This window comes from Myotis brandtii, unplaced genomic scaffold (genome assembly GCF_000412655.1).
Source record: "Myotis brandtii unplaced genomic scaffold, ASM41265v1 scaffold463, whole genome shotgun sequence".
NCBI classification, from domain to species: Eukaryota; Metazoa; Chordata; class Mammalia; order Chiroptera; family Vespertilionidae; genus Myotis; species Myotis brandtii.
Window position 1 is genome coordinate 693,911 of NW_005367694.1, and position 26,587 is coordinate 720,497.

Below are 26,587 nucleotides of genomic sequence, written 5' to 3' on the forward strand. Positions count from 1 at the left end.
AAGGAGGGAGGAAAACACCTACCTGCCTGGTAGCACTGCTACCCTAAAAACCTCACTTCGAAAATAATAAATTTAAAACACTCAGTCTCTTCACTAAAGAATTCTAGCCTCTAGGTTCAAAAACTAGGGAAACTACCACAGTGACGAATTCCAAGTTTGTATTTCTAGTCAGCTGCAAGGACAGGCACTGGCCAGCAAGGGGTGCTCACACCCAAGGCAATCAGTCTGGGATTCGCAATTCCCTTTTAACTCTCCTGGGAATAAAATTAGACAATTTGGGAAAACTTCCCCCAGAATTTCTATAACTCCATCTAATATATTTTATGCTTCATCTCTTTTGGAATAATTCTATTAAAATTAGAAAACATTATGAATTAAGGCCAGGCCCCCAGACAAAATTAATTTTGCCCGTTTCTGACAAAATTTCTTATGAAGTAAACACATGCCTATGTATTAAACAAATGGATTTATAGAACTTAGTCATAACATACAATTTCTTCAGGATACAAATGTAACTGCTTTGAAAGCCACATGCACAGAAATATTAAGGTCAACGTCTCAAGGTCAGATTATGGAGTTAGTATTTGAGTATATCAATAAGCATTTTAATCTGTAATCAATCTGTGTTAACAAGGAAAATATCCACACAGTTAAGTGCCCTCTTACATTCTCAGGATCTTCAGAAATCTGGCTCTTTTGCTATCAGTAAAAAAATAAAAAATTAAACAACAACAAAAGAGAGATTCGACTAAAGTTTCAATGTTAGGGTTTCAAAATAACTTTGATTAATTTCAAGTAAGTTTATCAGACAGACTATATACTAGCCTAGTGCTGATGTAAATATTTTCATTTGTCCTTCTCCCAAACACCATAGGCTATATTTCAAATGAATTGGATGATGATATGAAACTTCTAATGAAACTTTTAGGGTGTTTGTAAGTGGATGAGGATAACACAAAAGTAAACTAAAGAAATGTAATTGTACAATATATGAAATGAATGAAGACTTATTATTACTAATAATCCATTAAATCTTGGGCTTTATAAAACTAAAACTCAGAAAATGTTTTCCTTACTTTTTGTTAACTGTAAGGATACACTTATTTCCAAAGAAATCAGAGTTCCTATTTGGAAGTCCCTTGAAATGTAAGCATGGTGTGGGCAATCAAAAGACTCTAAAATTGTAATGGCAGCATAAATGTATATTTTGAGAGCTGCACAGAAATGTGCAGTTTTTACAAAAATATTACAGATTAAAGTACCAAAAATCTGCAGAATTTGAAAATTTTAATAATTTATACTTGTCATATATCTAGCAGTGGTTTGAAAAGCATCAAGACCATTGAACTCTGTTGTCTATTTGAAAAAACTAATATGAATAATTGTTACAAGATGAGAAACTTGATTGTAAAGAAAAATCCCTATTAATTTAAAATATGCCATGAAAGTAAAAGAAGCTAAAATATAAATTGCTCTTGTTTCTTTCTGGTAATTACTTTTGTAAAAAGCTCAACTACTAGAACATATATTTATCCCTTTCACGGGGTTATAAAAGGTTTGTCCTGCTCAGTGGAAGAAGCAAGGCTCTGTTTTGGACTATTAGGATGAAGCAAAAAATGCTCCTCCCAAGGAGTGCAGTTTCTGGTCATCAGAGAGACACGGAGAGTCTCACTTGGGACACACTGCCAGACTTATGACTCGATTAACTCCAATTTGAGGTTTTTGAATTTCAAAGCAGAAAGAAAGAGTAGTGAAAACTTTACTGGGCCACAGGAGGTGGGATGGCTCTGTCGCAGGCGCAGAGGCCGCCCCATCACCTCCGGCAGCCATGCCCACAGCCCCGCTGGCCAGAGGCTGGGCCCTGCCATCCCTCCGCTGCCCGTTCTGGCCACATCAGCTGGCACAATGATTTCGTCCACATTTCTGAACATGGGGACCCATAAACGCTTCAGACAGCTGGAGGGGTTTTACCTCAAGGTCGCCTTTAGTAATTGATTCTTCCTCCACCCGGAACTGAAGATCCTCCACCTTCCTGTGGAACGAGAGGGAAACAAAGCACTTAAGAAAACGGGAACGAGTGTGCCCATGTGTTTCTACAAGCAATACCCTGGCAAAAAGCACATGACCATGGAAAGAAATGCCTCAGAGGCATAGGAAATAAATGCATCTTTAGGCCTCGGGTGTATGCACCTGAGAGCTCTACTCTTCCTCGGGAAGCTCCAGAGTTTTATCCAGGTACGCGTTCCAGAAGGCAGGAGGTAAGAGCTGAGAAAAATCAACCGGTTCCCTTGGTCAGAAGCACCAGAATGGATCTGATCGAGACGAGGTCTGCCTCATGGGAAGAGGTCTGATGCCCTCAAGCTACTGTAGAGCTGGGAGGACAGTTCTCCTGCCCCGCAGTCAGCAGAGCCAGGGCAGGTTTCACAACAGAGCAAACAGTCCGGAGGGACCTGTCACTGTGGCTCCTTTACCTGCACCCGTATTCAGGAGGCGGGGAGAATGTCCTATGTCAGTGATGGCGAACCTATGACATTTTTTTGGTTGATTTTTCTTTGTTAAATGGCATTTAAATATATAAAATAAATGTCAAAAATATAAATCTTTGTTTTACTATGGTTGCAAATATCAAAAAATTTCTATATGTGACATGGCACCAGAGTTAAGTTAGGGCTTTTCAAAATGCTGACACGCCGAGCTCAAAAGGTTCGCCATCACTGTCCTATGTACAGTGTTCCTCAATCCAATGAGAAAGTGGTTTCCCTGGTCAGAGACCGCATCCCACCTCCACTGGGTTGTCCCCTCACCACACAGAGTCTATGACCATCCTGACTGCTAGTGAGCCAAGTCGCTGTCAGAAACGGCATTAAGTGCAACAGTTGAGGACTAACATCCCATAACCAGAGATGTTCGCATGGTTTCCATGAAGATGCTTTTTGTGGAGAGATTGTTTGTTAACAGCCTCAAAACCCTTCTATCATGCCCAAACTTGCTTTCTCTCTCAGTTTAGCACCTGATTTCGTCCTGACCTGGAAAATTCCCTAATTGCCTCACGTGAGAGCCTTGCTTTCCTAATAAGGTATTGAGTTTCTTGAGGACAGGGACTGTGTATCACCCATCAGACATAATACGACTTCATCAGCCACCTGGGTAAATCCTAGGGAGCTGGGCCCAGCACCCCCCCACGGGGCTGGGTCTGCATGAACGCCACCACACAACTAAGGCTGCGTGGCACACGGTAGGTGCTCCACAAATGATTGTTCAGTTAATCAGGCCATGTCTGGATGATTACAAACGACTCACAGGAAGTCAAATCAATGCAAACCCTCCTCTCACAGAAGGAAGACTTCTATTCCCGCTGAACACGGCCATTCCTTTGGTTCTAAGGGTTGATGCCAACATGGTTGCTAATGGGAAGGAAGTTTAAAAGGAAAAGGCCACACGTGCCCCAGGGGACAGTTTAGGATCACCTTTTCTCCTCTTCTAGTTGGTTGAGCAGTTCCACTTTCTCCCTGTCGGCAGCTTCCACCATGGCTCGCAGCTGGTCCATCTTGGCCTCCAGTTCCAGGACATGCTGGGGAGGCAAGGGTGTCAGTGAGCGGCCTCTCTCTGACCCAGACAGGCCCAGGGACGCCTCCAAAGAGCTACGGCTAAGTGGCACCATTGTGGGCTGGCGTTCCTCCAAAACCTTTCCACGTTAGAATGCATTCTATGATTTTTAATAGGTTATTGTCAGCCGCATTCCCGGAGGACGAGGATGGAAACCACACCATGATGGCAGCAGAGGGCAATGTTACAACAACGCCCATCTATGGAAGCTAAAACTCATGCAGAGGATCGTCTACAAAACAGAAGTTGCGATCACAGGTGACGTCCAATTAAGCCAGCTCACCTAGCACTGACAGGCCAAAAGACCTGGACGTAAAGACCAAGAGGCTAAGGTGCACTCAAGAAGAACAAAACTCCGCCTTTATGACGATGCAAACTGGGACTCCAGGTCACAGCTTTCAAACAAGCCCAGCAAAGACATTTCTAGTGCTCCCAGGACTAGCTCCCGGCACCAGGAGGTAGTTCGGCCTCCTCCCTCAACTTAGAACCTGCCACCATCTCTGCAATGCGATCAGCTTAGAACCTGTCACCATCACCACAAGGCCAGCGCCAGACTTCACCTGGTCGTGTCCGTCCCGGGCCAGGGCTAGCTCCTGCTCTATTTCCCCCACGTGGCTCGTGGCCTTGGCCACCTCCGCCCTCTCTAGATCCCGTTCGGCCAGCAGCTGCTCAATGTGCTGCTGCTTCTCTTTCAGGGCCTCCTGGAGGGCGGTGGTGCCGGAGATCTTCCTGGCGTACCGGGAGGAGGTTTCGGTCAACTGCAAAGGAAAGTGAAAGAAGTGAAGGGTGATGACCTACGAGGGACGTGGGCAGGGAGTGATGCATGCAGGGTGGGTGCCTCCTCAGCAAAGCGAAAGTGCTGCCCCGGCTCTCAGGCTTGCCAATGACTCGGAAAGGCTCTTCATCAAGAAAACAAGACAGCATGCGCCTCCTGTCTGTAAATTCCACAAAGAACAATGCAAAGAGGCCGTGGACCAATCAGGAAGATGTCTAGAAGAATGAGTGGCTCAAGTCAAAGGTACCCTGAGCTCAGCTGACAGGGCCTTACAGGAATCTAGAAAAATTCCACAGAACCCATTTAACACGTTTCTCTCCACTCCACTCCGACCTAAGCTTCACTTATAGCTGTCTTCTTGTTACGACATTTTGGGCAATCTTTTGATCTTTAGACTCGAAGTTGAGACCGATAGATCCCCCTCTGCATCACAAACCTTCCTTCAATTGATTAAATCGTTGGACCGTTGCCAGGACTTTCTTCATCTTTGTTTCAGAGTGAAAGGCAGAGGCGATCTCGCCAGCAATGTAGCCTTGAGGAGCTGAATGCCCATCCCCACAGAGATTTATAAGGACAAGATGAAGAGGACCACTGACCTGCCTTCAGGTGCGTGGGAGTGGGTGAGTGTGTGTGCGTATGTCTGGGCAAGGACACACATAAGAGGAAGAAAGAAAAAAACACGAGACAAAAAGGAGGAGAAAGAGATTTATGGACAAAGAGAAGTAGGGGAGGGGAGGAGGGTGAGAAAAAAGGGGGCACGGAGAGGGAAGGGGAGGACAATGAGAAGTGGGGGAGAGTGACTAGGAAAGGAGTGGATTAGGAGGGTCTCAGCTCGGTCACCTGTTTCACATGCCCAAATCCTCCATCTTGAGGCTAACATCACATAAAAGCACAGAGCAAAGAACCTCCTACTGCATGTTAACAGATAATTGGGCAAGTCGACTACTATTCTTCCAAGCCCAGCTTTAGAGGCTGGTGGTCGAGAAAGGGCCTCACGGCTTGTGCAGGGCTGTTCCCTCAGCGACCACTAGGTTGCAGGTCACCGCAGCCCTGACTTCACCTTCTGCAGTTGGGGGCCTCACCTGTGGCTTGAATGCTCTTTTCTTCCTCAGTCTGAGGACGGGGATCTGCCATCCCCTCCAAGTGAGGCAATTTGATGACTAGGAGAGGCAAGGATCCAATCAAACCCGAGTAGTACTTAGTGGCTTCTAGTTAGTGAAATTGCTTGAATTACACATACTGGGGAAGGAGGAATTCCTGTTCTCTTTTACACTTGACCTTGACTTTCCAGTTTCAGTACATGTGTGGTTGGATTATACGCTCCCATTCCAACATTTCTTCCTGAAGACACTCAATCTGAGGTTCGTGCAGAGATGCCCCAGGGGACTGCAGCAAACGGCAGTGAATTTCAAGGGAAACAGCGACACCTGTTGGACACCATGCAAACTACAGCTTGAGGCAATTCCGTTTCAGCAGACTGTGGCTAGAAATACTAAACACTAAAGATTTATTCAAGGGTTTAGGGTTTACAAACTGGAAACACGGGTAGAAAATACCCAGGGTGTCCCTCTGAAGAAGAAATAAAATCTAAGAGTTCTCATAGTGCACATTCCTGAGAAGGATCCGTCCTGCATCCTTAGCCTCTGGATGGGTCCGAGATGGTCATCTTCCGGACGTCCCGTGGTCTGACTAATGGACATCAGGTGGTCTGGACGCGTGAACATTCTTTCCTAAGAAGTTTAGGTTCCTCGGCTAATTAATGAATTGCTTCCTCGTGCCTCAGCCAACGCGGTTTCAGTAATTTAGCCGCTTGACCACAGTGACTCCATTTTCTTTCTTCACGCCTCAGGTGGTCATACATATTCCTTTAGGTGACGTCATGTCTTTCCGAAGCTGGGTTTGGGCTACTGCCATGACCAAAAGCAAGGACTATGCCAACAAAAATCAGTGCGGCACCGAAAATGAGGGCGGTGGTGCTCAGGGAGATTCCAAGATTTGACAGGTGCCCAACAGCAGCATACGACCTGGTAGTGATGTGTGATGGTTACTCAAGAATGAATTTAAAATAGTTGTCCTTTTCATTAATAGGCGTCATTTTTTTAAACAGCTACCAACTCCTGAGACATAAATATTAAGTTATTTAAACCTAATTACTTAATAAACAGAACTGTCAGCTACTTCTCCTGACCTAGGGCCTCCATGAAAAAATAACCCAGACACTAAAGGGGCTGTGAACCTAGGAGGCCTGGGAATCTCTGTGTCCAACACTTCCAGATCATTCTGCAGGAAAGTCTTTAGACTTTTTTATATATATGAGTAGGATTCTGTTGCCGAGATACATTTCTAGGAAGGCACATTTCAAATTTTCTATATTCTTGGCATATTCTTTTATCGTGCTTTTTAACTTAGAAACCACAGCTACCCTATATAAAAATATTTTTTAAATAAGCTGTTTTGCAAGGCGAGAAGACTCCTTTCTCTTTTGTTGGCGTCCTTCCCTAAATGAGTTGTCAGAATTGGTCTGAGAGTAAGAGGGGAGGCTGGGGGCAGCGAGGAGAGCTTGGCTATTTTCCAAGGAAATGGACTCATGATTACAACATAATAGAAATGATTCAAGAAAGAATTCCTAACCCAGACCTGACACCTCTGCGGAATGTCCGGGATTGACAAAGCAGATGAGACGTCCACGTTGGAGTTTGCGGACCCCTGGAACAAGGCGTTGTCGAAACTGAGGTTTTTCACCTCTACTTCGTTGCGTCTGTCAACCTTTTCTATAAAGTCCATTTGTAACTGCTCTGTGGAAGGTGCAGACTTTCTCTTCAAATGCAAAATGAAATAGTCCAAGCGCGTTTTTACTGAACTGATGAGGAAGAAGAGCACCTGGGCTGGCGGCCCGAGCAGCACAACCCCCACTTCTAGGGCAGATCCCTCTGCCTTGCCTTTCCCTGCCCGACATCACCCGAAAGAAGGCAAACCGAGATCACACCACTTAGCATCCTAACTCCTGTCCGTAGTTCACCATCATCATGCAGAGATCCCGACCTCAGCCTGGAGGACAACACTGCCATTTCAAAATTCAACAGTACTTGCCTCTCTTCAAGCAGATAAGCGTAATGGCACGGGCCGACGCCAAAAAGGCACTGCTTTGACCCTGATGAAGTGCGCATTATCAACCAGAATGAGACGCTGCTATTTTATTTTAATTCTGATGACTCTATGTTTAGTGATCTAAATGGGGGGAGGGGGGAGAGGAGGGGGTGGGAGGAGGACATAGAGAGAGAAGACAAAACAAAACATAGCTCTTCCGAGCATCCTTTCAAGTTCTAGAAGTTCCCCTCTGTGTCCTCTGGCCCAGGTCGGGAACACTCCACACATTATCTGCTTTCAGAGGGTTAGACTGTATTCATGTCAAAATTGCAAGAACATGGCTTTGCTCAAAATACTTTAGTTCCTAAAACTGTTTGAAATAAGAGACCTAAGTCCTTAAGGAAAAGGAACACCACCACCCCCAATTTTCCAGTCTTTCTTGTGCCCAAAGTCATTTCTGAGAAAAGCAGTCATCTCGTCGGTAGTGGCTAGATTCACCCAGAACTGCTACATCGTGAAGCCTTAGGAATCGGAAAGGGGTTGTTAAAAACTATTTTAAAACGTGTACTCTTGCTAGAGTTTAATTCTGTGACCCTGGCAAGGACATTCACAAGCTACAGCTAACGTTTAGCACAAGGGTGAGGGGCGACTTAGTATTTCTAGAAGCAGAGCAGGTGCATTGGCTGCCAGCGTTGGCCGTGCCGGGAGGCAGAGACATGCAGTGAGGAGAGAGAGGCTTACTAATCCTGTGCGACTGGGCTTGCTGCTCACGGAGGAGGCCACCGAGCTCAGGGAGCTGAGAGAGGATGCGGACGGGCTGCGCTTCAGGCTGGCGGGCGTGGTGGCCATCACTCGCCTCACCGCGGCGGCCTTGGCTTTGGCTGGCGTAGTGGAAGGGAAGCCGATCTTGGTCACTTTGTGGACGGGAGCAAACAGGCCATATTTGGGTTGACACTGAAAATACCTTGAGAGAACAATAATAAGGAAAGTGACAAAAAAAACTTCGTTAGGAGAAACTGTAACGAGGAAGCGCTTCTAACTCCTAAGTCGTGACTGGTTTGCTGTCAATTCTACCGCTCAGCTGGGGGAAGGTGGGGTGACGCACAGCAGGCAGGGTTCACACGGATGAAGGCTGCTAAATAACCTCAGCAATGTTTTGGAAAACACACCATAAATAATAACGTCATGCACAGAGCATGAGTTGCTCATCGGGCACTAAGGTAACAAAGGGAATGAATGTTTCTACCACCGGATAAACATACAGCAGAGGAGTTCAGCAATACAGTGATCCACTTAATAAAACCTTGCCAGACAAAGGGAGAAGGAAATCGAACAAGTGTCTAACGCTGGCAGCTCTTCAAGACACTCATTTCCATGTTATAAGACACAACGGGTGAGACCTGCTCGGGCACCTTTTCGTGCAAGGGTGAGACAAGATGGTGCCCAATTCCAAACAAACCTTGTGCCAGCAACAGCCCCGTCATTCTTCCCAAGAGGCTCATCTAACTCCACACCACACCACTCCCCCTTGGCAAAGTCCGTCTCCCCGAGAAACCGGACCACACCAGCCTTAGTGCCACCGACCTGCAAGAAGAGAGCGTTAAAGTGAGGAGATGAGCGTCGTACCAACACTTCATCTTCTACAGTTCCCACCAAGATGGTGCACTACGCACCCTCACTTCTATCAGCAGGCTTCCTTCCCTTCTCCACTTCCTTTTGGTTTATTGTTCTTTCCTTCCTAATTTCTTCTTCTTTTTTTGTTAATTCTCACCCAGGGATATTTTTCCATTGATTTTTAAAGAGAGTGAAAGGGAAGTAGAGAGGGGAGAGAGAGAGAGAAACATGGATGTGAGAGAGACAAAGTGAAAGGGAAGTAGAGAGGGGAGAGAGAGAAACATGGATGTGAGAGAGACACATCAATTGGTTGCCTCCCACACACACCCCAGGCATGTGCCCTTGACCAGGAATCGAATCCTTGACCCTTTGGTGCATGGGCCAACGCTCTAACCACTGAGCAACAAAGGACAGGGCTCCTTCCTAATTTCTTAAGATGTATATACTGTCTGTTTTTGTCTTGCTTTTTAATACTAAAGGCATTTATTTCTACTTTTTTCTCTGAATATAACTTTTTATGAGTTTGGGATGACACATATTCCCCCCCCCCAACTCTGTTTAATCCTTTGTTTTTATAAAAGTTTAAAAACATTTTGCCCGGCTAGTGTGGCTCAGTGGTTGAGCATTGACATATGAACAACCAAGATGTCACAGTTTAATTCCCCATCAGGTGACATGCCCAGGATGCAGGCCTGATCCCCAGTAGCGGGTGTGCAGGAGACACCTGATGGATGTTTCTCTCTCATCGACGTTTCTATCTCTCTATCCCTCTCTCTTCCTCTCTAAAAAAAAAAAAAAATCAATAAAAACATATATTTAAAAAACTGCTTTAACAGATAGGGTGGAGCCTACTATATGTTAGCAGCTAGCTTGCTCATGCCAACGAGACCTCAGTACTAGATTTGGCACATCTGACCTTCTAACACTCTTACGGCATTCGTGGAATCTACAAGCAATCACCTCTCTAACACTGGCCTCAGTTTCCTCCCCACTCCTACACCACAGCATCCAGAGCAGGTCGAACCAACATCATGCGAGCAGAGCTCAGCCCATTAGCTAAAGATGATGAAATCTCCTCAGCGAATCTGCTGAATTCTCTGCGGGTGAGTCTAAGTCACTGTCATGATGACTGTTCTTCCAAGAGGCATCTAACAGGCTGTGGGCAGTAAAATCTCCAAGCAAACCATGGGCTTCATTCAGATCGGAAGCTTTATAGAAAATCACCACAAGCCCAGCCGGGTGTGGCTCATCGGTTGAGCGTCAACCCAGGAACCAAGAGGTCACCGGTTGATTCCCGGTCAAGGCTTATGCCCGGTTGCGGGCTTGATCCCCAGTGTGGGGTGTGCAGGAGGCAGCCAATCAATGATTCTCTCTCATCACTGATGTTTCTCTCTCTCTCTCTCTCTCTCTCCCTCTCCCTTCCTCTCTGAAATCAATTAAAATACTTTTTTTAAAAAAAGAGCAACTGGGGAAAAAAGTAAAAATGTTCTCAGTTGATTTTTTAAAAAATCACCACAAAACAGACTGTCAATACTTCTCTAGATGCAGGTAATACCACATACATTTACCCTCAGGGGGGGAAATGCCATGCCACTACATTTGTTTACTTCCCAGAATGCGCAGTTTTCTTATACGTTTCCCCCCACCAAACCTAAAATTCCTTTTATATATGTGTGTGTGTGTTTTTATTGATTTCAGAGAGAAGAAGGGAGAGGGAGAGAGAGAAATATCAATGATGAGAGAATCACTGACCAGTTGTCTCCTGCACACCCCCTACTGGGGATCAAACCCACAACCCGGGCATGTGCCTTGACCGGGAAGCAAACCCCCTTCTCGTAAACTCCTGTGAGAAGTAAGAGCAGGGATCAATTCTGCAGGGCTAATGAGCGGGTCTGCAAACAGGAAATAGGAAACAGTGAATCCTTTTTGAACTCTCCAATCTATTCATTATCAAGTCCCAAACAAGCCATTTAATCTCACTGGCCTGGGTTTATAAAGCTATAAAAAGTCCAATGAGTGGTAATAGGGCTTGTTTCACAGGAATTTTGTGAGCAACAAAGATTTTGTAAGGCGGCTTCTTGATGACATCATTTTGAGCCTCCCCATCTATAACATATGATGGTAAGTAAACCCCCTTAAAAAAGTAATGTGACAAGAGCAGATGATGTATAGCAGATATTCTCTTAGGAACTCTATTTGACTAGTACTTGAATTAATTTTTTTTCACTTTAGTTGGTGGGGAAATAGAGGTTCTTGTGCATCATTAAAGCAGGAAAAAAAACGTTTTTTAAAACTTATAAAGACATCTAAGTCCACTTCTGAGCCTGTTTTGTCAAGTAAAATTATCTTAATATTTATAAGTTATAAACTCATTCTTTTGGCTAAACTGGGAGATAAAACTAGAATCTATCACGGCAAACTTATACTCACAACCCTTTTCAAACTACGTGGTGAGGTTCTAATTCGCAGCATGTTTACACATAAACTGAGCCACTAAAAAAGATGATCCTTTCTCTGTTAGTGAGTGGTCATTCCTCCAGAACAGACTCTGAGCCTGTATTTCTAACCACTCATCAGTGATTACATCTCAGTTCAACACGACGACATTGGAAGGTTTCTGGACTCACCAGTACTCTGTCTCCAATTTTGAGTTCTCGCTCTCCTTTCTTGACCGAGCCAGCCTCTGAGAGGTTGGAGATGGATTCACTGGCAGTTTTTGTGAGGTTGCTGATCGGAGGTGTAGCCGAAGGTTCCTTGGCTATTGGCTGGGACGACTTCTGGGGAATATGTGAGGGGGTGGCTGGGGAGGAGGCTGTCATGCTGGCTGCAGAAGTGGACACAGGCGAGGTCGTTCTGGAAGGGTGAGTTGTCTGCAGGCCACTGGCTTCATCTTCAGCCTGCACCTTCCTTGTCAACTTGGAAGGTCGGGTGAATATGCCCTTTAAAGGTTCACACTGGAAATACCGGACTCCTGCCACCGAGCCATCATTCTTACCTATGGGTTCATCTAGAACAATCCCGGCCCACTGGCCTGGTGCGAACTGAGTTTCACCCAGAAACTGTATAAATCCAGGCTTATTTCCATTCACCCAAACTCGCTCCCCAACTCGGAAGTCGTCCACAAATTCCTCTTGTGTCTCAGAGGAAGGGGCGCCTGATGCTTTTTCACTGGATATTGCTTTTTCTGCTGGAGCTGCGACTGAAAACACAAGAAGTGATCAGAAGAGATTCGGTTTCACACTCAAGCAGACCTGAAGGGAAATACACGAGAGAAAGCCAAAGTGCCCTGTTTTTCTTCCTTCACTTCTTTTTTTTAGCAAGGAGGCAAAAACTACTGGCCCCATCACTACCATGTTCAATGCTGTTGAAACTCAGTGAGCTGATGAGATTTAATCCTTACCTGCAATTAAGATAGAATGAAGTTAAAACAAGAAAAAAAAAAATGTAGTCCTTGCCCAGCCCGTGTGGCGCAATAGTTGAGCGTCGACCTATGAAAAGGAGGTCATGGTTTGACTCCCAGTCAGGGCGCATGCCTGGGTTGCGGGCTCGATCCCCAGTAGGGGGAGTGCAAGAGGCAGCTCATCAATGGTTCTCTCATCAATGATGTTTCTCTCTCTCTCTCTCTCTCTCCCTCTTCCTTCCTCTCTGAAGTCAATTAAAAAAAATTTTTTTTAAAGTAGTCCTTTTCCAAAGTTCATAATGCAGGTCTGATTTCATTCTTTCCTCCACCCCCAACCCTGAACGTCATGAACAAATACCCGCTCAGATCCACTGAGATGGGCTTCATTCCCACATTTGAGTAGTCAACAACAGCTGACAAGGCTAGGACCATTTAACCAGAGACTGGCATTCGCTTGGATGAAGAAGGGGTTTGTGCTGTGTCCCTATCATTCCTCCAAGACAACCAAACAGACCCATTCCTTTGCTGGTGGAGATGGCGGTCACAGCAAGGCAAGAGAGACAGCATCTGGCCCCATTAAGGCAAGATGACCTTGTGCAATCTCTACTCTGCGGTAAAGACAGAAGTTACATTTTGCCAGAAATGTGATATTTACACTGGAAACGCATTCATACACTCACCCAGCAAGCATTTAATCAATATTTGGTGTGAACTGGCAAAGCAAGCCCACATTCTTCATCACTCTACCATTTCCTAGGCACATTGTGATCTTAAGATGTCACACAACCCCTCTGAGCTCAATTTGTTCATCGGTAAGGGGGAAGTAATATCTATCTTGAGGGTTTTTTAAATGAGGATTAAATGAGAAAATGTATTTATTCATGCTGCACATGAGCTCCTGCCACTCTGGGACAAGTCCTAGGCACGGTTCTTCGCTGAAGGACAGAGCAAGACAACACAATCCATGCCCTCACAGGGCTCAGTCTAGAGATGAGGAGGCAGGCAGTAAATAAAGAGACACAGCCGCTTGTTTCAGGTAGTTCAGGTGCTGTGGAGGAGACCGCGCCTTTGGGCAGAGCAGTCAGGGAAGGCCTCCTGGAGAAGGTGACATCTGGCCCAAGACTTGATGAATAGAAGTCAATTGTGCCAAGATTGGGGACAAGAGGGGTCTGGCCAGCCTAGAGCAGATGCCGAACATCTCTGTACACTATGCTAAGGGAGTCCGCAGAGTTTCGATCTGTAAGGATCAAACACCCACGGAACTTAATTTGACCACCCTTTTATCACCTGACACTAAATCAAGTAAAGATAACCTACAAGGGAAACTCTTCACTGATTCAGACTTTTAGCCATAAGATGCTATTCTGTTCATCAAAACATTTTCAAATATTTTTCAAGAATGTGACGTTTTCTAAGATTATCTTTTTAAAATCTTCACACTGAAGCCTTCATATGGGGCTATAACTTCTTTGCTCTGGAGGAAAACATAAGGCATTACCAGCAGTGGGTGTCTTCAAGGCTGTGCTGCCAGGCTTGAGGATCTTGGTGGGGACCTTGAGCCCGCTTGGTTTGAGCGCACTCATTGTCCCCAGTACAGCAGAGCTGCGCTTCCCGTGCCTGCTGCCACTACCTGTCCCCGACCATGGATACAGCTGTGGGTGCTTCTAGAGGGAAGTCAGTCTCTGGGTTAAATCTGCAGAGAGAAAAACATATAAAGAGTTTAGAATCTATAGAAGAAAAAAGGTAGATACAACAGTTATTATTAAAGCAGCTTTCACAGCCTCAACTTTTTCTTATCTATGATAATGAACCATCGCTGCAATGAACCTAGAAAATTCTAGATACTAAAAACACACAATGCTAATGAGATGAGTTTAAAGCAATTTACTATCCTGAAGATAAGTAGCTAACGGTAGCAATATATTACACATGCAAAGGGGAAAAGAAAAAAAGATGGTCGGTTTGGCTCAGTGGATAGAGTGTCGGCCTGCAGACCGAAGGGTAAGTACCTTGGTTGCAGGCTCCTCCCCGGCTGGGCCCTGGTCAGGGCTCATGCAGGAGGCAACCAATTGATGTGTTTCTCTCACATCGATATTTCTCTTGCTTCCACTCTCTCTGAAAAAAATCAATGGAAAAATATCCTCAGGTGAGGATTTAAAAAAAAAAGGTGTTCTTGCCCCACTAACAAACTGAACATAATTGAATTTTTGATGCCTATGCTCACTGAATCAAGAGTTTTGGACCTAAAATAAGACAAATTACCCTTCTTCTCCACCCTTTTCAACATGTAAGGACCATAACACACAGAATACTATAATTTAGGAATAATTTTTACATGTATTATCCCATTTGAGCCTTTACGACACTGTGGATTAGCTACTATTCTTATCCTTTCTTAAATGAAGAAGCGCCTCAGATTAACACATGTATTTTTCTTTCATTTGGCTAAGAAGCAGATGTGAACTTGAGTGTGATTTTTTATAGTTCTTACAAGAGATCATAAACAATTAAAAACACTAGTACCAGCGTTACTAAAACAACCTACATATGTAAAGCACCAAAAATTCACAAAGCACACATATAAGTCAGTCACATTATATTCTAATCTTGCTTTCCAAACTACAAGATGGCAACATCTATATATATAAAAGTCTAAGCGACCGTTCAACCAGTAGCTATGATGCGCAATGACCACCAGGGGGCAGACGCTCAACACAGGCATGGAAACATGGAACAGACTAATGAATCTCAGAGGGAAGAGGGGAGGGTGGAGGGTGGGAAGAAATTACCAAAGATCTTATATGAATACTAGAGGCCCAGTGCACGGAGGTCCCGCGGCCTGGCCTGCAGGGATCGGGCGAAACCAACAATCCAACTTCCCCCAAGGGGTCCTGGATTGTGAGAGGGCACAGGCCAGGCCGAGGGACTCCACTGGTGCACGAATCCATGCACTGGACCTCTAGTCTATATATATATATGCCTAAGTGACCATCCAACCAACTGTTCACCCAGTAGCTATGACACGCAATGACCACCAGAGGGCAGACGCTCCGACCAGTAAAGGAGGGAGCCCAATTCCTTGCGGAATCGGCCGTGGGTTAGGTTGCTGCTGGGGCATTGTCGGCCCCAAATCTGCTTCACCCGCACCCTGGACCCAGAGACCGGTTTCGGCCTGATCCCTGCAGACTGGCCAAGGGACCCCACTGGTGCACGAATCTGTGCACTGGGCCTCTAGTATAATATAAACACCACCCTAGAATCCTGTATTTACACCACTGACTGATGCCACAGTTCTAAGATTTTTTTCAAGCCAAGAACCACTTATAAAATGCTTATCTCTAGAACTCAACTCACTTTTAAACAGTCAAAAATAGCTACTATTTTGCTTGCACGTTCTCAAGAGGGAGAAGCAGGAAGAGCAATCTACTTCCAAGCACTGACTACAGGTGAGGGAAAGGGATTCCAGGATGCAGATGGCTCAGCTGCACAGTCCCTCTGACTCTCTTCCTTCTCTTGGAAAGGTTTATGGTTCCACCTAAAAACAGGGAAGCTTTGTTGCTAAACATCAACACTAGGTGAACAGTGCTGTTTATTTCTGGGTAGCCTACAGGTTTATTTTAAGAGACAAAAAAAGCCAGGCCTGAAATAAGCAAAAATTTTGAACTAGATATAATATCCTAGTTTGGGATTTAACTCTGAGATCTGATCTAAATAACAAATTTAAAAGGGCAAGATAATTTATTTCAGGGAAGCAAATAACCCTTAGAAGACCTATCCTCTTTGGTAGTTCCAAAAGAAGAAATAGACTTTTTATATGTCTTGAGAATGTCAGCTTTACTCAAACTTAAGATTCCAGAAAGCAGGACTATTCTCCTCCTGTGTCCCCCCGCCCCCCCCCAAAAAGTGTCCTACCCTCCAGGAAGTCAAAGTTTGGTACACACGTGTCTAGCATGTTAGATGTTAGAAAATACTAGCATCTGGGGAGATTTCAAGTGATCAGAACAATGCTAGAACATAGTAAACACCACAAATGTTAGCTATTATTGTTTCCAAGAATCCAAGCACCCCACTTTCCTCTCAGATATAACCTCTCTCACTACACATTATTTGAACAGGAAAGCACATACAAATCTGTCTTCTGTTGTAAACAAATTTTCAGAGGGTGGGGATATGTTCAAGACCACAGCCTTCTCAAGACATAATACATATGCTTACTGCACTTATTCCTCTTAATAAGCAATCACTTCAAATATGCCTCATAAAGGTAAGAATATTAATAATATCCAGATAAGAAATAAATTCACTTGTATTAAAAAAAACAACAACAAAAACACAATGGGTTAGTCACCAGGACCCTGAAGGAGGGGGAGGAGAAAAATCCCATGACTTGAGGAATGAATCCCAAGTTTGGAGGTGAAGCTAGGGCCATCTAACACTTGATGCAAGGCACACAGAGAGGTTCCCGTTCCAGCTGATCCAGGAGACGACCGGTGTCAGTTCAAAATGCCTCTGGGATCAGCCCCCTCTGCTACTACTCACTACAGTTCACACACCATCAAAAACCCTGGTTGAAACCATTTTATTGTGGCTTAAAAAATCATTAAATTTTTTTCCTGCTTATGAAATTATACCCTTCCACAAAAGAGATCTTGCAAAGGGAATGGAAACCATATTTTTTTTAAAAAATCATTAAATTTTTTTCCTGCTTATGAAATTATACCCTTCCACAAAAGAGATCTTGCAAAGGGAATGGAAACTCAAAAGTTAAAGATTCAATTCTATTCATCCTGTATAAGAATAAATGCTAAAAGCACAGAATTGTTTTTAATAATGAAAACTGATCTACAGCAGTTACATACTGTCCCCGTAACTAGATGTTACTATTAAATCAGCAATTTCGTTTCTACAACCTCTGTGGACAGGATGGCTCATTTCTAAAGAGCTGTGTTATAGACAACCCAGTTAGAGACGCATTTGAAAGGGAATACACCTACTGAATCCATAAAGGGCTCCTCGTCTCAAAGAAAGTAAATATTTTAAGACTACAGGTCTTACATGTTTAAGAAAATTGGGACATGTGACTGTTACAGAGAGGGGGCGGGATAGGGAACACAGAGGACGATGCTCAAAAAATGGGATGTTGAGTCTTTTTAATGCTGACATGCTATATGCAGGGAGAAAAAGAGGTAACAAAACAAAAAAATGGGGGGGAGGGCACATAATCTCCCAACTTAAACTCACAGAATCAAATTTGGAAGGAGGGTCCAATGTCTATTTAAATAAAGGATGGCAGTAGATAATTTATCAAGTGCTGGCACAATCCTTAAGAAAATTATATGTATTAACCCTCAGAGACTAGGTTTCTGGGTATTTGTATAAACCAACACCTTTTCTTCCAACTCCAACTAAAACTTGTACAAAGAGCAAAGCAATATATATTAAAAGCAAAAGGGGGTAACTTCTCAATTGTGATGCATGTGAATTTAGGTTTCTGGGTCATAAATAATTGATACCACTGATAACCAAGGCTCATCATTTCAAATGTTTACTTACCTGGTGCTATAGATGCGTTTGCACTGAACAAAAAATGTTAAGTTTATTTGCAGAAATGGGAAAACTGATGGCAAGTTTCATAGCAAATAGAGCCAATGGTTATTGGCAATAGCAATGCCATTGCCATAGCAAATGGTTAACCACATACTCATTCACACAGTAAAACACCTCTGCGTTACTGGTGAGTTTTCTATTTTTAAATGTCCTGCCAGAGGACGTTTTAAAACAGTGATTTTCATTATACAATCGTTTTCAATAAACTATGGAGGGCCTAACATCAATGTCTTTGCTTTTTATCTACAGGAAGTCACAGAAAAGTCAACACAAATCTGCCAATATGGGACAAAGCGGTACCTCATGGTGTCTGGAGAACCGGGCCAGGCCTCAGCTCAGATCCTGCCAGAAGCTGGGCAAACATTTTGAGCAACCCTGGCTGTGAGGTCATGATGCTGACCTCACAAACAGGAATTCTGATGCTGGTCTAGGCTGCAACCTCAGCACTTTAAGGAAAAACCAGAAGGTCCTGTATCCCTGGATCTAGAACTGATGACTCAAGAAATGTACCTTCTCTCCCAACAAGTGACCCTCCCATCTCAGATCAGCAGCATTTCCCCCACTGCTGGCCTGGAAGGCAATGCAGGTAAGCAGAGAACAGCACATCCATCTGAGAACTCAGCTCGCTGCCAGGAATGTGATTTTATATCTTTCACGTTTGCAAGATTTCATTTGGGTTCAGTTTGAAACACCTTTTATTAGCATTCTCTCCTTGAAAATAAAGCTATATTCAAGAGGTCTGAAAATTGAGTAGGAAGTAGTCAGAAAGTTAAGATATTATCCCTGCCTTGCCACTCTAATATACCACAAATTTTACCAGCCTCAATGTTTACTAAGGGTAAGGATTATGATGTGTAAGCAAGAAGTTCATTTCAAAAATGCCAAAAGTGGTGTGTGTGTGTGTGCGTGTGTGTTTTGGAAAAAAAAAAAACTGCCAAAAGTGCAAACCTCACCATGGCTCTGCAATAGTCCATCTTTGCTGAGAAAAGGCAAAATCGCCACGTTATTATTGTTGTTTTCCCCTCCTCCCTAGTTGTGGCATTTGCAAGCCAGCATAAAATAATAATTAGTGAAATTTTATTAATATTTCTAAGTAGTTAAAAATTCTGAAATCAGAAGGAAATATAATAGAGGATTAATAATAATTATTGCCAAGTGCTGGGATTACTGTTAGTTTTTATATCGTCTTTGTGTTTTCTTGGGTTTCTCAAATTTTATCTAATAAATAGGTATAATTTCATAAGCAGAAGAAAATGTAATGATTTTTGAGCCACAATAAAATAGCTTCTTCAACCAGGGAGTTAGGAAGCAGACTCTACTGGACTGCTTTCTTTCTTCTTCCCCACCACCCCCAAGATTTTTGTATTTTTTTACTGATTTTTAAAGAGAGAAGAGGGGAAAGAGACAAACATCGCAGGGAAAGTGAAGCGTCCATAGGTTGCCTCCTGCACGCCTCTTACCAGGGGTCGACCTCGCAACCTGGGCATGTGCCCTGCCCTGGGCGCAGGAAGATGCCCAACCAACTGAGCCACACCGGCCAGGGCTCTACTGCGCTTTCTGCGTAGGAACATAAATGCGGCACCAGGCCAGGATGAGACATGGGTACGCATGCGCAGTAGGTAAGCTGGTCACCAAGCCATCTTTCTTCCTCGAGTAACAGGCCACATTTCCCTGCTGCCTTTGCGGCTCAGTGGAGCCACGTGACTGAGCGCTAGCCAATGAAATGAGAGGAGCGTGTGAAATGTGCGCCACTGCTAGGCCCCTGCGCTGGCCTGATGCAGACGAGCTGGGCGATGTCAAAAGCGTGGACTGAAGACGGTCGGGTCACAACGTGGAAGAAGCCTGAACCCCTGAATCCCACCTCCCCTTTCCTTCATCAGGAAAAACGTACCCCGTACTTTTCTGAAACTGAAAATAAACTTTCACCTGTAAGTCACTAAAATTAGTGGGGTTGGCCATAGCAGCTAGCTTATCTTACCTAATACGGTGGCAAAAAGATTTTAAAAAACACACAAAACTTTGCTCGGAGCTTTGCAATCATCCGGGCTAAGTAAATTGCTCAAAGAAACTTTTGGGATAAGCACCTGAGCTAGAAATGCTTCCTGGCAAAAAAAAGCATAATTACACGAGTAAGAAGTAAAAGTGCCACAGCCAATTCAACTTACACAAGGAGATAGTGATGAGTGATCACTGTTCAAGTCAGGTGGTGGCACCGTTCCCTCTACTTTTGTCTGTTAACATCTTTCACACAAAAATGTTATTGTAAAAGGAATTTTAGTAAAATCCAAACCACGCTACCTTTTCAACCCTCATCACCTCAAAAACGCTTAAGCAATTTACAAAAATAAGAGGTTCCTCAAAACAAGCAGTTCCCCAAAACAAGCATCATGTAAATTATGGTCAAATAGAAAGGAACAGTAGTCTCCATAATTCTTAAGGGTTTGTTTGTTTTTTATTTGTTCTTTACTCTGACCATTTAAAAATATGTGTGGCTTAAAAAACACACAAATGTATGAGAGAGAAAGTTAGACTAGGAAATGAACACCAGGATTCTGTATCAGCTGGATGACCTCCAACAAGTACACAAGCCCTTCCGGGACCTCGATATCCTCATCTACAACCTGAGGATGCTGATGAGATAAGATCCATTTCTAACACCATCCCTTTGTGGTTCCACTGTTTTGGATTTCAAATCAAAACTCAAGTGAAGGGCAAGGATTCAAGTGAAAGGGAGGCGATAGATGCGGCAGCAGGTAAGCGGAAGCCTCTGCCATCTGTGCAGAAGGAACGGAATCTGATAAGATCAGCCTCCACATCACCTGGCACCCTCCACTGCAGGATCCGAGGCAAATCACACTCCACACTCCACCTCAGTCCCCTCGGAGTCCACTTCGTCCCCTCAGCAAAACAAACTGACTCCTTTATTTACTACATCCGGAAATTCTGCTGGGAGGCAAGGGAGAGTCGAAGAATTGGCAATGAACTTAATCTGCCAGGAAGGAGTTTCACGCTGGGCCTCCAGGAACAGGGCTGTTGCTGCCGTGGAGGGACCCCGAGGAAATCCAGCAGCAGGCAGGCTGAGACTTACCTGTGAACGGCACTCTGAGACGTCTGAACCCCCTTCTAATTCTAACATGCTATATGTCCATGAACTTGATGGCCGGAGGGGAAGGGAAAGAAGTTCTGAGAGTAACGGAAGTCTAGTTTGAGAGAAAGAGGTTTCCGAAGCTGATTTTCAAGCCAAGCGAGAGAGAAATTCAAAGGCTGTGTTCTGCTATCATATTCCTGAGTTTGGGAGGTTCATTCACAGCCTGCTCCTGTCCCCTGAAGTCATGGTTATGTAAGTGTCTGTTGTATGCTGTGTCACTTGCTGTCCCCCACCCCCAACACACAGCGACGCAGCAATGAAACCTGAGCGGGTCTGCTTCAGCCACTGAAAACATTACACAACACTCTGGTAGCTTTCCAAACTGACTTGCGTTTCCACCAGAAAAAGGCAAAGTTATTCGATTTTCCCCTCCTTTCAGTTTCATTCACATGCACATTTCTGCATATACAGAAAAGACTGCAGGAAACAAACCTGAGGAGCATTTACATGCTTTCTTCAATTGATTCCTGAGGACAACACAAAAGGTTTTATCTTGAGAGAAGACTATCACAACCTAATTGATAGCTGATAGGCCTGCAGGGGACCAATTTAAACACATCTCATATCCTAGCTGAACTGAGCCTAATGTCCAGAGATGGGAAGTGCACCATTATGCCAGGTCGCCGAATGGGCTGTTTCTACACCCAAAGCCCACATCCTTTATTTACTTTCTCAGGAATGGACTCTGAAAGAATACAAGCAGCCGCATCTCCTCACAGGGTCTTTCCTGACTACACTTCCTGCCCCATCATCTCCTCTGGACTCCCCTAGCCACTGTGCAGTCCTCTATTATTGAACGATGAATCATACTCATGTCTTGTTTGCATACCATGCTGTGACTAAGTCCCTCGTGGTCGGGGATGAGATTTCTCTTTGCATCCAAAGGACCTAGAAAAGTATCTGGTACACACCAGAGTTCTAAAAAGTTCTGCACTGACTCAGTATCAGAACAAGAACCTGTCAAATGATGCACTACTGCTATTTCAAACTAGAGCATCAAGTAACTGGAACTCACCCTCTAAGCATCTGAAGAACGTGACAGCATTAGAGGATTCCCAAACCCGGGAGTCTCCTTTTGAAAGTAGGCCAATACAGCTATAGGCAAACTGCTCAATTACTACCTCCAGTGAGTGGTATGCAAGAGCTGTAAGTCTCAAATTATATCATTACCTTCCCTGACACTACTTATACTCTCATAGAAGAGCACGGTCTAATGGAAATACAATGCGAGGCAAATGTGTAATTTTGAATTTGCTACTAACCATGCTTTAAAACAGAAAGAAACAGCGGAAGTGAATAACATTTTATTTAATCCAATATATCCAAAATATCACTTCAAAATGTAATTAATATGAAAATTATTAGTGAGCTACTTCACATTCTTTTCCTCATACTAGGTCATTGAAATTCCTTGTGTACTTGATACTTAGAGCACATCTCAACTTGGACTTGCCACATCTCACATGCAGCACAGCCACATGTGGCTGGCTGGTGGCTCCTGCACGGGGCAGTGCAGGTCTAGAATACATGTTTAAGGCAGCATAGAAAGTAGCTCTCGGGTTGGCATTGATGATAAACTTACCAATCAGATACCCCCAAGCCCCTGGGTAGGCAACATTTGTCTTCCCTACATCATTACAACACATAAGTGAGGAAAAGAGCACAAGAACCCTTGCATATAAAACTGTGAATAATTTCACTGATCTGAAGAGAAAAAAGGAAAAGATAGCATTTACAGCAAGAGGGCTATTTGATGGGATACGTCTGAAGAAGCCCTGCTTATATAGCGCAAGGCCCAGGAAAACTGACAGCTCAACGCCAGGAGTTTGAAAATACGCCCACACAAAACTCAAAGCAAAGTACGAAGATTGAGTTACAGATGAAAATTTAATAAGTGTGTCTCAAGATACAAGAAAGGAACCTGAGAGAGACTGGCAGACGTAAGGCCAATAGAGCAGGAGGCAGCATTTCAAGCACAAAGAAGGGAGGGAGAGCACAATTCTACTGAAGCAGCGTAGCTTTTGCTATCTTTCCAACTGCAGGAAACCAATCCCACGTGATAAGAACATGTGGAAAGACAGGCTTGGGGACTGGAAGGAAAACTGCAGGAGAGAGAGGTAAAGGATATGACTTTGGTATCAGCTATTCGTTTGTTTTTGTTTTAATTTTTTTTAAGTTATTTGTTTCTTACTAATCGGATACCCCCTCCCTCTCTCCCCAAACCTTTGGTGAATTGCCTTTGACTATAATTTAAAATGTAAGACCAGGGAAGAAAGAGCACTGTCCCAACATTTTAACATCTGGGGAACCAGTTAGTCTGAATAAAGACACAGAATACTCCATGGGGGATGGAGAGGGAAGCACCTCCGGGACAGAGTATCTGTCAAGGACATGAGTGGTTGGTCAAGGTGACAAGAGCAACATGAAGCCACCTAAGGTCATCATTCGTCATTGTTCTGGCCTCCCAGAAGCTTGCCCCTGAACACAGAGAAAATGTGTGTGATGTCACCAAGCACAGTTTAGGGCATGGGCCACAGAAGGACCATTGCTCCAAATGAGTGTTGTAACAAGTGAGATAAACTAGAGAGAAGAGCAAGTTGGGGGGTGGGGAACACGGGGACTGGAGCCATTTGTTTTCAGCAGCAAGTGGTTGGTTTAAAGCAGGGGTGGGGAACCTTTTTTCTGCCAAGGGCCATTTAGATATTTATACCATCATTCGAGGGGCATATAAAATTATTGACTTAAAAATTAGCCTGCTGTATTTGGTCAAACATATAGTTAACTCACCCCTAATGCCTTGGTAGGGCCAGACCAAATGATTTAAAGGGTAACATTAAAATCTTACACATGGGTCCGGCCAGCATGGCTCAGTAGTTGCTGAGCATTGACCTATGAACCAGGAGGTTTAATTCCCGGTCAAGGCACATGCCCTGGTTGTGGGCTCCATCCCTAGTGGGCGGCATGCAGAAGGCAGCTGATCAATGATTCTCTCTCATCATTGATGTTTCTCTCTCTCCCTCTCCCTTCCTCTCTGAAATCAATAAAAAAATATATATATTTTTAAAAATCTTACACATGGGAGGTGAGTCTACTAAGGTTGGTAATTATGACGATAGAAGGGGAAATTCCAAATGTCTTTATCCCACCATCTCCAGCAGTGCATTCCAAGACTGAGGAATAATGAAAAGATGAGCCAGGGAAAAAGGTCTCGCCCTGTCAAAAATAAACATACATAGAAAGTGAACGAGAGCAATTTTCCAAGTGCAAAGAGACAGAAAGAGAGTCCACATTCCAGAGAGCTGACTCTGTCCTTCCAGGGGGTATGCCTAAAAGGGTGGAGCAAATATGTTCAGGAGGCCAGAGCATCTGGAAATAGTGGTGGGTTTTTTGTTGTTGTTATTGTTGGGTTTTTTTTTAATTGATTTCAGAGAAGAAGGGAAAGGGACCTGGAAATAGTGGTGGGTTTTTGTTGTTGTTATTGTTGGGTTTTTTTAATTGATTTCAGAGAAGAAGGGAAAGGGATAAAGAGATAGAAACATCAATGATGGAGAGGGAATAGTTGATTGGCTGTCTCCTGCACATCTGACCGAGCCCACAACCCAGTCATGTGCTCTTGACCGGAATCAAACCCGGGACCCTTCAGTCCCCAGGCCGACGCTCTATCCACTGAGCCAAACCGGCTAAGGCAAGGCAGCATCTTTATTGTAGCTTGAAAAGTACCAGCATTCTCCAAGGACCACCTGGCTAAAGAAACAGAACCTCCTAAGGAGTGAGAGTTGCCTGAGGCCTCTCTCACTGTTCATTCAAGTTATTTTGCACCGCCTTTGATAAACTTACAGCTATCCACAAGCTTGGTAATAACTTATATTGTTGTACTGCTACATGGACACATTTCACCAGCCATTATAAAGCAGGAAACAAAATAATACAATCAGTTCAACGAAGGGAAAAGAAGACGCGAGAGAAACAGGTAAAATGTAAAAAGACACCAACTTAACTATGGCACCACTTGTCAATACGTCCATTCAGTTCCACATCTCTCCATCAAGTTTATTCCCTTGTTTTACAGGATTTACTTACACTAACTCCAAAGAGCCATGTGTCTATTCTTCAAAAACATGGCCCTCACCGTCCTCCCTTACAAGGGGCCATCCCTTATTAATTTCAGATCTGTGTGCCTTTCAAATGGTGCATTACTGAACCAGAGTTTATTGAATATTAAAGCCTTGCAAACTATCCTTTTTTAATTCCACTGTCAAGAATATTCATAAACACCGATATCTCCTCAAAGGTTTCCACCCCTGGGAACCTGCCAAGGGTTCGCTCACATCTATCCAGGCCCTCCTGCTGTCATCACTCTGGACTCATAAGAAAAGCACTCACTGAAACGCCCTCCAACAAATGTCAGGGAGACTCCAGGAAGCAGAACCCTGGCTCTTCCTTAGCCTTCTATCACCTCATTGTGCTAAAGTACCACTAAGACCTATTTCCACCGATATTTATCTACATATGTAAGTATTTATTGCATACACAATATAGGATACAAGTTCTTAAATAGGCCAGACTCAAACAGCTTTAAAATCAACTGAACAATGAAAAAAACACAAACTGCATTCTCCAGCAAGGATAAAGTACAAAAGATGAAAGGTAAGCAAATAGTGCTGTCGTTGTTTACAAAGAACAATGTAAAAGCTCATTTTAGACACTAAAGGACTGACACAAGCCAGTAAGGGCAGAAAATTAATTGGCTCCGTAATTCAAATGGTGCTTACAAGAAGTGGTATTTCCAATTTCTAACTTACAAAGCAATTTATGAAATTGGCCTACCAACCTTAAGTGCTGGCTTGAGAATATCATACAATAAGATACTGAGAAAGCTTTACCACATCTTTCTATCGAAGTAAGAAGTAAAAAAAAAAATTTTAAATATATATATTTTTTTTTTCAGAGAGGAAGAGAGAGGGAGAGAGAGATAGAAACATCAATGATGAGAGAGGATCATTGATTGGCTGCCTCCTGCGCACCCCACACTGGGGATTGAGGCCTCAACTAGGGCATGTGCCCTGACCAGGAATTGAACAGTGACCTCCTGATTCATAGATTGACACTCAACCACTAAGCCATGCTAGCCAAGCTCAGAAATAAAAATTGTAGCCCTAGCCGGTCTGGCTCAGTGGATAGAGCCTTGGCCTGCAGACTGAAAGGTCCCAGGTTTGATTCCAGTCAAGGGCACATGCCTGGGTTTCAGGCTCGATCCTCAGTAGCAGGTGTGCAGGAGGCAGCCAGTCAATGATTCTCTCTCATCATTGATGTTTCTATCTCTCTCTCCTTCTCCCTTCCTCTCTGAAAT

At 43.9% G+C, this 26,587-nt stretch overlaps 1 protein-coding gene across 1 annotated transcript in view; it reads right to left on the minus strand.

Moving 5' to 3' along the window:
• Window positions 1–21,431, minus strand: part of CLIP1 (CAP-GLY domain containing linker protein 1) — a 72,477-nt gene extending 51,046 nt beyond the window's left edge. The window contains exons 1-9 of the mRNA XM_005875452.2: window positions 21,178–21,431; window positions 13,981–14,175; window positions 11,710–12,281; window positions 8,928–9,052; window positions 8,210–8,432; window positions 4,167–4,364; window positions 3,468–3,571; window positions 1,972–2,032; window positions 667–699 (exon numbers count right to left, since the gene is read on the minus strand). Coding sequence (XP_005875514.1) covers window positions 667–699; window positions 1,972–2,032; window positions 3,468–3,571; window positions 4,167–4,364; window positions 8,210–8,432; window positions 8,928–9,052; window positions 11,710–12,281; window positions 13,981–14,065 — 1,401 coding nt within the window. The 5' untranslated portion in view covers window positions 14,066–14,175; window positions 21,178–21,431. The remainder of the gene's footprint in view (window positions 1–666; window positions 700–1,971; window positions 2,033–3,467; window positions 3,572–4,166; window positions 4,365–8,209; window positions 8,433–8,927; window positions 9,053–11,709; window positions 12,282–13,980; window positions 14,176–21,177) is intronic.
• Window positions 21,432–26,587: the final 5,156 nt, after the last annotated feature.